The 11,400-nt window shown below is 32.9% G+C and overlaps 1 protein-coding gene across 1 annotated transcript; it reads right to left on the reverse strand.

Moving 5' to 3' along the window:
* Positions 1-741: 741 nt before the first annotated feature.
* LOC114735553 (pentatricopeptide repeat-containing protein At3g46790, chloroplastic-like) lies at positions 742-3,386 on the reverse strand. Its single transcript, XM_028923252.1, has 2 exons — positions 3,375-3,386; positions 742-3,143 (listed from the first exon to the last, which is right to left on the reverse strand). The coding sequence occupies exon 2, from the start codon at positions 3,048-3,050 to the stop codon at positions 1,077-1,079; it is 1,974 nt and encodes a 657-aa protein (XP_028779085.1). The 5' UTR covers positions 3,051-3,143; positions 3,375-3,386; the 3' UTR covers positions 742-1,076.
* Between the last annotated feature and the right edge of the window lie 8,014 nt (positions 3,387-11,400).

Consider the following 11,400-nt stretch of genomic DNA (forward strand, 5'->3'; position numbering starts at 1 on the left):
CTTTTTATATATACAAATTACTAAAAAAGACATAAGTTAATATAATAATTACATAAAAGATAGATTTTATAATATATTTTAATTTGAAGGAATAAAATTGTTATAATATTTTTTTTACCAACATAATTAATATGTGTATATATATTTATAAAATAAAGATTAAATATGTTTATAAAAAATAATTGATGGGTGTTAAAGTTATATTATCGTTGAGATCTACTCTGACAGACACTATAACACTTTCCATTTGAGTCAGAAGCAGAATGAACTCACTTTTTCTGAAATTATGATTTTGAGTCCAAAATCATGATTTTGGCCTAAGGTATAGTTTCTCTAGGATTATCCTTAGAAGCACTTTCCCATAAAACACGTACGATTATATAATCACTTCTAAAAAACTAATTCAAAATTAAAAGCCACAAAACCATGTTTTTACGGTAGAACCATGAAAACGAACATTCCCCAATACATTTTTAAGGGAACTCGTTTTTACAAGAACCACAACTTACGCACATTTACCGTGCAAATTACAGTATTTTCATGGTATGGTATAAGGTCATCTGGGTCTCTCGCCCCTCATGACGCAATACATAGATGTTTTTTATTTCGAGTTTTAATATAGAAAAAATGTTTTAGCCATTAGTTTTTTTTTTATTCTTTTTAGGATCATATTCAATTTTACCAAGAATTGAAAAAAAAAAAAATCAGCTACACCCTCAAACAACGGGGCTCGCTATATAGTTTGAAACAAAATCATGCCTCCAGCATTTTATACTCCATTATCGAATGCAACGCTTTAAACCTCAGGCAGAATAACGCTGAAGCAGAGGCCTAAACTCAATAGTTATATTACACTTTGTATAACTGAACTGCTTTCCCAAAAAAAAAAAAAAGTAAAATTATATAAATGCACTGAATCAGCATCAGACTACGGCTAATTTTTTGTTCTTTTAAAAAAAATAATCAGCAACAAACGGAGCTCTCGCTGTATATTAAATTATACCTTCATAAAATTTCTGTGACAATATGGGAACTAATTTATTGGGCGTTTCTACTGCATAATATTCTACAGAGAACTACCAGTAGTCGCCGCAAGAGCATACCCCATCTTTGAAGTGGTGGAAACGATTGACATCCCTAACAAGAATCTCCCTATTAGCGAACTTTGAAATGAATTTTGTAACAGAATGACAGTCTTCACATAATCTCAAATTCTTAGTGATCCTAATAGTTTCACCCTTAGCAGTATTGATGAGTCCAAAAGCAACAGCAAGCTTTTCGCTATGTCCCAATATGATTTTCTCCTTCTCTTCTTCATCAAGATCATAAAGAACAACTTTTGTCTGCGGAACATAACCCTGCTCCTTCATCTCACTCGACAATTTCTGTAGGAAAGCATGGAGTTGTTCATTTTGTGGGTTTGTCCCATCAACAGAGACAAATGAATATATCGTCCTTTTAACTTCAATCCAACTGCAGCCTGGAATCTTTTGCAGCCCACGAGCTTCCAAAAGCTTTTTTACTCTCTTTACTTCATTCCACATCTTAGCTTCAGCATATATGTCAGCTAAAAGAACGTAGTTGCCAGCATTCCAAGGCTCCAACTCAAAAAGCGCTTTGCTGGCTCGCTCTGCAAATTTGACATTACAGTGAATCCTACAAGATCCAAGCAGGGAGCCCCAGACCTTGGGTCCTGGTTCAATGCGTAAATCTTCTATAATTCTGATTGCTTCATCCAACCGGTTTGCTCTGCCAAGAAGATCCACCATACAAGCATAATGCTCCATACTTGGATGAATCCCATACTTACTTACCATAGACTCGTATAAAATCTTCCCCTCCTCGACAAGGCCTGCATGGCTGCAAGCTCCCAAAACACTTATAAATGATATGGGACTCGGTGAAATTCCTTGGCTGGTCATTTTTTCAAAAATCTTGATAGCCCTTCTTCCAAAACCATGCATCCCATAATTTGATATCAAAGAATTCCATGAAACAACATCTCGCTTTCTCATCTGATCAAACACATGTTGCCCCAATTCAAGCTTACCACATCTTCCATACATTGTTATAAGGGCGCTAAGAACAGGCAGGATTGAATCAAGACCCCTTCTAAGAATATACCCATGAATCAGTTTTCCTAGCTCCAAAGCAGCAAGAGCTGCACAAGCTTGAAGCACACTTACCATTGTCACAGAGTTTGGAACTGACTCACGTTCCTCACGAACCATTTCTTGAAAAAGCTCCAAAGCCTTCATGGGCACACCATTTTTTGCATAACATGCAATCATAGCACTCCATGAGACTGAGTTCTTGACAGGCATGGCATTAAACACAGAATTTGCATTTGATACACAACCAAACCTAGCATACATATCCAGCAGAGTTGTCATAACATGAACACGAGCTTCATGGCCATGTCGCAGAATATGGGCATGAATCTCCTTCCCCTTCTGGAGAGGAAAGATTGTTGACTCTGAATTAACACAAGCTTTGAGCACGTAAGTATATGTGTACCTATCTGACGGGATCCCACCCCAATTCATCTGACTATACCAATACAGCACCTCCTCACCATGACCTGCCATAGCTAGTGCACGGATGAGTGCATTCCAGACATATATGGTTCTTTCCTGAGTTTTATCAAATACCCAGCGTGCATGGTCAATAGACCCTAATTCAGCGTACATATTGATGAGTTTAGTGGCTAAAAATGGGTCTTGATCAAAGCCACTGCCAATGAGGTGGCGATGAACATCAAGGCCATCAGAAAGCGAGTTCTGGTGGGCACAAGAGTAGATCAAAAGTTCATATGTATGCTGAGATGGATTGGGCTCCTTAAAAAGGACCTGGAGGGCTTGCTTGAGGCTTCCTTGTTTACATAATGATTGAATCAATTGGTCATTGCTTTTGCCGCCTTTTGTAGTTGGATTTGAAGGGGAGATAAAGCAGACAGGTGGACTTGAATAGCAACGCCTATAAGGGCTATAGTGAAGATGATTGCTAAAGTGAACTTGCCTAACACTGTATGGACTTTGAAGCACCCACATGAGACACAATTTCAATGCACTCGTTCTCCAGGAAAAGCTCCTCAGGCTCCTACTACAGCTATATTTTACTAGGGTGTCTGATTGGATCGGCAGCTACAGAAGAGAAACAACTAAATTTAAACACATTCCAGCCATAAGATTAGGCAAAATTATCCCAAAAAAATCCAAGATAAAATCCATCATCCCTTGCAAGCAAATTTCTTTCATTAATTTTGTTTACCAAAAAACCTGAGGTACATATAACAGACGAAGCAGGAAGCTCGAATATACCATAACAGCTGATGAAATATACTCCAGAAAACAATTAGAATCTACCGCCATTACCTCGGGAACAACATACACCGTCACTGGCCTATTTATTTATTTTCATAGACGTAGAGACCATTATTTCTCCGCGAGCGCAAGATAAACCAAAAGCGAGGGATTCATCACCTCGTTCACTTAACAGAGTCCAAAAGCAGCCTCAGTATAGCTGAAAATATTCATACAAGAGTAAATACCAAATGAGAACGAGTAACACACAGTCGGGAGGGAAAGTGGGCGTCGAATACTGAAAGCAGAAGAAAATTCCATAGGCCAGTACGGAGATAGCTTACCAATAGAAATTGAACCCCGAGATGGAAAATCGCAAGATGAAGAAAGATAAACATTAAACAAAAGAAGAAGGGAAAGAAATAACAAATTAGGGTTTTACGACACCTGAGGGGGCAGTGGAAGAGCAAGGCGTAGCTGGTTCACTCTCCGATGCTGCTGCTTCTGCTGCTGACTGCCAATGGCAATGGAAATTCCCTCTGCTGCCAGCAAATTAAGCGGAAAATTGCTTTTCTTTCCTTATTTTTATGAATGAAAAAACATTGCAAAATGTAGAATGAACTGGAACTAAAAAATTCAAATCGGTTGACGGGATGAGAATGGCTTAATTTTATTGAGAGTGAATAGAGATGCTATTACCAGAGCTATTAATTAAATAGTAAATCAATAATAGCAGAAATAGTAGCAATAATAATAACAAAACACTGTTGTAAATTTGTGGATATAATGTGAAACACTTTACGTAAATTGAAATAAAATTTTTCTTACGTATTTATTTACTATTTTATAAACTATAATTAAAATATTATTTATAAATCATTCCAAACTAATCTTAAGAGTATTATTATGCTCTTTGAATAAAGCATACATTTAGTGTATTTTAACATTATAAAAATAATTTAGTTTAGCCTCTTACATTTAAAGAATATATTTTTAGTTTTTTAATTTTAAAATCATTAGTCTTGAATAATAATTTTTACAATAATCATAATTGTTCTTAAAATTAAACTTAATATGTTGATATTTGAGCATGTTTTATTAATATTTAAGATCTCAAGATCATTATTTTTTTAAAATAATTTTAGGATTGAAAGGCTAAGAATATATTTTTTAAAATTAAGAGATCAAACTAAAATCTTTTATAAATTTTAAGAACTAAAAGTATACTTTTACCTTATTCTTGTTATAAACGCATAATAACAATTAACAACTTTACATAAATTAATAAAATTAATTATTTTTTATAAAATATCAAAATTACCTTCCTTAAAAATAATTAGTTAGAAGAGTTTGATTAATTAGTTAAAAAGTTATGTATTTAGTTAGGAACATTAAGTGAAAAAATTAAATACTTTAAACAAAATATGTTACTACTTTCAGTTCTTAACATAAGAGCTAGTTAATTAATTTGAGTAAATTAAAAAAATTAATTATATTAGTTTTTTGTAATAAATATGTGTTGTCTTTCCTAAAATATCTTTCCTGATTAAGTGTATTAGTTAGAACTACTATTATTACAAAAACTATCTTAAGAAAGAATAGTTAAATATGAGAAATAAAATAGACTAAAGTCTTATATTTAGAATTAAAATAAAAATTAGATGGGCTATTGTACTAAGAACTGGAGGTAGCATACCGTAATCCATGTGGGAGGTGTTTGTGATGACAGTGAGAAGCTTTAACAAGTTTGAGTTATAAATGTAATATTCGCCCGGTGACCCGCCATGATTTGAAGAAGCTTGGGTACCTTCATTCATTCATATAAAAATTTGGATTTTTATTTTTATTTTTTTCCATATCAATCCTCGATTTTTTAATATTTGGTCATAAAATCTAATAACTTATGTTCCTTAATCAGAATTTTGTTCAAATAATAATAATCATATAAGTACTACCTCCGGTCCTAATTATATGAATTAGCTGATTAATTTGAGGAGATTAAAAAAATAAGTTAAGTTAGTTATTTGTAATAAATATGTATTATCTTTTTTAAAATATCATTACTAATCAAGTGTATTGGTTAAAATTATTATTGTTAGAAGGACTATCTTAAAAAAATACACAAAGTAAATTAGGATCTTATATTTAGGATCAAAATAAAAATCAAATAAATTTTTATATTAAAGATAAGAGGTAACAGTAGATAAACTATTGCTCCATGCAAAAAAAAAAAAACTAATTTTTGAAAATACGTTATGATTTTTGCCAGATATTTGTGGGCTGATATCGCCTCTCCCAGCGCCTGATATTTTGCGCGCCCGCGCGCTGTATGCTAGGATCAGGCTTCTTCTAGTGTTTTTTGGTTTCGTCCTTTTGCCCCAAGATGGTCTTTTAATTGTGGTCGTTCATTTTTTGTACATCTTTTTTTTTTCTTTTATATCAGCTCATTTTCCACATATGTACCGTAAATTATGTTTTCCAAAAAGTTTTGCCAAGTGTTTTCCCACAATTTTGATTATTGGCAGTATTATTTTTTTTCCATACAATTATCCTATAGAAAAAGAAAAAGAAAAAATGTCCATAAATGCATATATGGAAAACTAATTTCCCAATGTCCCTAAAATCTAGAAAAGGTGCTTTCTATTCTGGTCAAAAAAAAGAAAAGGCGCTTTCTATGTATGAAAAAATATGGTTGAATTTAGAAACATGCGTAATTAATTCTTCAAACCAGTATTTATAGATAACTTTAAGGGGGGAAAAAACTGAACTAGCGCAAAATATTGGTACTTAAAACTGATGTTTTGAAAGCCAGACTGAATGTTGAACTGAAGAGGACAACGAGTTATGATTCAACCTGTCAGATCGGATGAATCATTTGATTGAACCAGCAACATAATAATTAAATTTAAATGATAATAATATATATAAAAATAAAATATAAAATTCTTAAAAAAAATTAAGAAAAACACCGCCAGCATTTGTGGGTGGATTTTAAAAGAAACATATGAATTCAACTAGCCCAAAGCATGCTGCTTAAAAAAAGCCAGAGAAACAATAAATTTGGCCCAAAAGAAAAAATTCAAACTAACACCAGTAGGTAAAGGAAAAGGCAAAAACCACAGGTAACCATACAATGCCTTTTGGATATAGTCAGGAAGAGCCAAACATGTGGATCATTATTCTTGATCATCTTAAATGGAAAGTGGAAATAACCCACTTTTTTTTTCCCTAATATTCTTAATCGAATAATCTAAGCTAGTAATAAATATGATAAATACTCTAAGAAAAATTAACTCACTTATAACTAGGTGTTTTTTTTTTACTAAAGCACAGGTATCCTCCTATTGGAGGCAATCTTATTTAAGACACTGTCAAGAACTAAACGTGGATACCTCTCCTAATAGGGATTCGAACATTGGTTCATCACTTTGTGGAAAATTAGTCCCTTCCGCTAGACCCAATCCTCATTGGTTATATAACTTGGTATTTTACCTATGCTTCAGTGTGATTCAATTCCTTAATATTTGACTTGCTTATAACTTAGTTTTTTAATCTTTTCATTTTTTTTAAATTATTATTATCTTTCTCATCAATAACTCATTCTACACGTCGAAAATTTTCCTCCAACTCAGCTCCACGTGGCATGTAATCTTGTTTCCTCATCTTCCTTAGCCTGTTCCGTAATAATTTTCCCAGAATGAACGGATGCCCATTGCCAGATCCAAGAAAAACCGGAGAACCAAAATTGTAAGCAATGCCCAAATGAATCGGCTTCCTACTCAATGCCATGAAATCAGTGTGCCCTTACATAAACCAACTAGATTCTGACTAAAATTTAAAAAAATATTAAAAAAAAAAAGGCTTTAACCGAAGGAAATCTTGTCTATGCAAGTAAAGAACCAATTTTGCAAGTGGCTCGGATGGTGATGTAGAAGGCTGAGGGTAAGAAGAGAATAATAATGGTGACTATGATTCCAAAAGGTTATGAGATCCTTATTATAGTAAAGATGAGATATTTTAGATAGTGTTCGGTATGAGAGAAATGAAAGGGGGGAAAGGGGAAGAAAAATTTTAAGAAGTTCTATTTAAAAAGTTAAAGAAGTGGGATTTTAAAATTTTAATAAAAAGAATAAGTAATGTAAAAGAATAATAAAAAAATTAGTTAAAAGCTTTTAAGTTTTAACATCACTTTTCAATTTTTAAAATTAAGTTTATTAAAATTTTCTCTCTCCTCTCCTTCTTTTTCCTCCATTTTCCTCATAATAAATGGATTTTTTTTATTCCCTATTATTTCATGAATATTAGGGTCAGCTACCTCCATAGGTTGATTCGCCAAAGCTTGCACCGAGCTTGCCTCCAGGCAAGCCCAGAATTGACAACAAGCTGCTTTAATTTGAATTCGGCTGTTCCTCTAGTTTCCTTCGCACGCATAGACCAACCTATAATGTCGATCACTGCATCTTCCACTGCTCCTGCCTCTTGTAATTCCTCCTACTCTGTTTCTTCACTGGATTGAAAAGCGGAGTCAGGACAGAGCATGCGAAGGAGATGGGAAACCAAGATTTCCTGCCACGTAGGGCTAAGGTGGAAGAAAATTTTTGCCATGTAGGATGAGTTACTGATGAGAAGGATAATACTACTCAAAAACGAAAAAATAAAGTATTGAATCACAGAGGAGTTGAACATTGAGAGATTGAGAGGAATTGAGAATTGAGAGATTAAGTTATACCGAGTCATAATTAAAAAATTGATTTATAAGTCAATTAAAATTAAAGAACTAAAAAATTAATTTCGAGTAATGACGGTTTCTCTTTGTGCCTAAGACAACATTTATCTAAAATTAATGATCCATTTTGGAAAGTTTTGTAGTCTATATCTCTACCTGTTAAAGTTTTTGTTTTTGTTTTTGTTTTTTGTTTTGTTTGTATGGGAGCTTGCATTTGATAGCTTTTTGCTTTAATTATGCTTTATTATTATTGCATCAGTTTTCTACGTTTGGATAAGGTTAGTTTATGTCAGTTTCTAGACTAAGATAGTTACTAGTAATTGATGTATTAGGCTATTAAATGTATTACTTCCGATTCTTAATATAAAGAGTTAGTTGACTAATTTAGATAAATTAAAGAAGCTTGTTGAGTTAGTTATTTGTAATAATTAGGTATTGTCTTTCTTAAATTACCTTACTAATCAAGTATATTGGTTAGAACTATAATTATTATAATGATTATCTTAAAAAAAATAGATAAATATGATAGACAAATTGGATTAAGGTCTTATATTTAAGACTAAAATCAAAATCAAATGAATTCTTATATTAAAGACTGGAAATAGTATTGTCTTATTTCAGTTATGGACATCAGAAAGTATTATTGAAATATCTTAAGTCTCCTTGGAGCTATATCCTGGTTTCCATCTGTCTTTTCTCCTTTCCCTCCTCTTTTCCCTTCTCTTTCTTCCTGTTATTCTCTTTTTTCATCTATCCTAACATATTGACATCCTGCGTGCACACCATCGCTGTGTATCCGGCTTGTGCTTATTTGGCTTATGCATTGAGCACCTTTTCTTCAGTTGTCCCTTCACAGGAGCTGTTGGGTTTGAATGTTTTAATATCAAATTTGATGATCTTAATTCTCCGAACTTCTTCTAATAGCTGAATAATACTTTCGTTAAATTGCGCATGAATGATCACTCATACCTGCTTAAGGATATTGTCATTCTCTTAAACATCATTTGGAGAAAGAGGCATGCAAAAATTGTTTCTGATACTTTCGCGGTTGTAAGGAAAATCTGAGAGACACTGGGTTTTTCATCACTTGCCTTTGTAGAAAGTCGAACAGTTTAAAAACTAACTTCAAATATGTTCATGACATCTCTGATTTGTAATATCAACAATGAAGGGTGGACTCTAGTTTTTCATAGAATTAAATTGCAACATAAAAAGATGGTAGCGTGCTTTTCGTGAATTTCTTCCCAAGGTCAACCGCTTCAATCCTTTTAGCGGTTTTAAAAGAACAGGGGAGAACTTTCATCATCTATAAATGTTTACGGATCTACCCTTACCATTGCGTTCATTGTGAAACAGTTTACTCCCCTCACGAGCATAGGAATAGCTAGATGAGGTAACACTATCATGGGAGATGTTATTTCCTTCTTGCCCTTATTTTCTCAAAAAAAAAATGTTGAAGTTATTAATTAGCTCCTTTTGTGTATCTTTTTCTGATTTATTTTCTGGTTACCCATTGTCAAGTAAGACTATAATGCTAGTGCAAACTATATCTTCTATTACCTTCGATTCTTAATATAAGAGTTAGTTTGATTTTCAATTTGAATCTAAATATAATATCCTAATCAACTTTATCTGCAATATTTATTCATTTTGCTATCAAATAATCCCTATAATGATTGTATATATTAAGGAGTTACTATCAATTTATAATTTAAATACATATGATTAATAAGAGTATTTTAAAAAGACAACATATATTTACTACAAATAACTAACTTAACTAATTTTCTTAATCTTTTCAAATTAATCAATTAGGTCTTATACTCCTCCGATCTTTAATATATGATTTAATTGTTGAGTTGGTTTTGGTCCTAAATATAAGAGCTATTTCTCATATTTATCAATTTTTTCTAAATTACCTTTATAGATACTCCTTCAACTATAATTAAATAGAAGACGGAAATGGGGTACTAAGAAATATTATTATGGTGTTTTAAGAAAAAACATGTCATATTTTTTATAATTAACTAACTTACTTAATTTTCTTAATCTAATCAAATTAGTTAAATAAGCTTATTTTAAAGATAGGAAGAGTATCAAAGATAAGAGGCAGTATTTAGGAGTTAAGACTAGTAGAGATAATTTTTTTTAATATAAAAATAATACTACTTTCGGTAGAGCTTTGTTTGTAGAACTCAACTGCCTACCATGGCAATTTAGAATGCGAGAAGCATTTGACACTGACGGTATAATTTTTTTTTGCCAATTAAATGTCCATCACAAAAATCTTTGGGTCTCCCGCGCAACGAACCCATCTCGTCCACAGCGTCTAGCTAATGAGCTTCTTATTTGCAGGGTACCCTTTACCGACAGTTCACAACCAATACGATCAAAACGTAACAAACCTCCTCTTATGGTGGCGCCGTCTTTACAGGCGTCACCTTCGACTTTGTTCCCGTAAACTCCACCGGTTCTTCCACTGGAAATGCCGTTGATGGTTGCGATTACTCTTCGTTCTCGGTATAATCTTCTTTCCCCTACCACTCAGCACGCATGATAAATGAGTAGCTGGTTTCGAGCGAGCATTTTCATATGACTACGTGTAATCACGTGTTGAATACATATTTGAATTCTCTAATTTGCTTACCCGAGCCCCAAGGCAAGTGAGAACTAGTTTGGCCTCCGCCCGGACTGTCAGATCAAATTTATTTAAAATTTCTGAAGTTTTTGGTTCTCTAGAGAGTATCCATTATATTTTCCATTTGCCATCTCTTTTCCGTTATTAGATTTATTGGCTAGCTGCTGAAAAATATATTAAATGGCTTTTAGGACCAAAGATTCCATGGCTAAGAATTAGATTTCTATTCTTATATCCTTACTATTTGTCTAATAGGTTCCATATTTAAATGTAACGAGTAGACAAGTTTTCCTTTAAAGCATGACAAGTGAATAGTCTAATGGAGGAATCATCAACTTGCCTGGAAAACAGACGCTTCTCATGGCAGAGAAACTTAATTGCAGAGGTATTAACTATTAAGGAACTTTTTATCAAAAGTAAAATAAAATGAAATGAAAAGTTATTAGGAACTACATTCAAGTCTTTCCCGTGTATAAAAGGTAGTTATATTATAGCTCACCGCTGTTGGAGCAGCACAAGGGGACTTCCTTATTTGCTTCTCATTTAGCTCCATGATTTTCTGCTTTCTTGAATGACTTGAGTAGTTGCTGGCTTGCCATCGAAGAGGGGATTTTTTTTTTCCCTTTTATTTTTAGTTTTATGTCTTACACAATGAAGCAAGAGACCATTGCATATGCTTAATATCTTAAATAAATTCTAATTCTGAATATGTCCTTTGAGGTATGGTCTTACTC

This window comes from Neltuma alba, unplaced genomic scaffold, assembly GCF_004799145.2.
Source record: "Neltuma alba isolate B1F8T4 unplaced genomic scaffold, ASM479914v2 tig00013227_pilon, whole genome shotgun sequence".
Classification (NCBI taxonomy): domain Eukaryota; kingdom Viridiplantae; phylum Streptophyta; class Magnoliopsida; order Fabales; family Fabaceae; genus Neltuma; species Neltuma alba.

Bases quoted from the DNA above. Each gene is read 5' to 3' on its own strand.
- LOC114735553 (XM_028923252.1), bottom strand. From the start codon at position 3,050: ATGTGGGTGCTTCAAAGTCCATACAGTGTTAGGCAAGTTCACTTTAGC.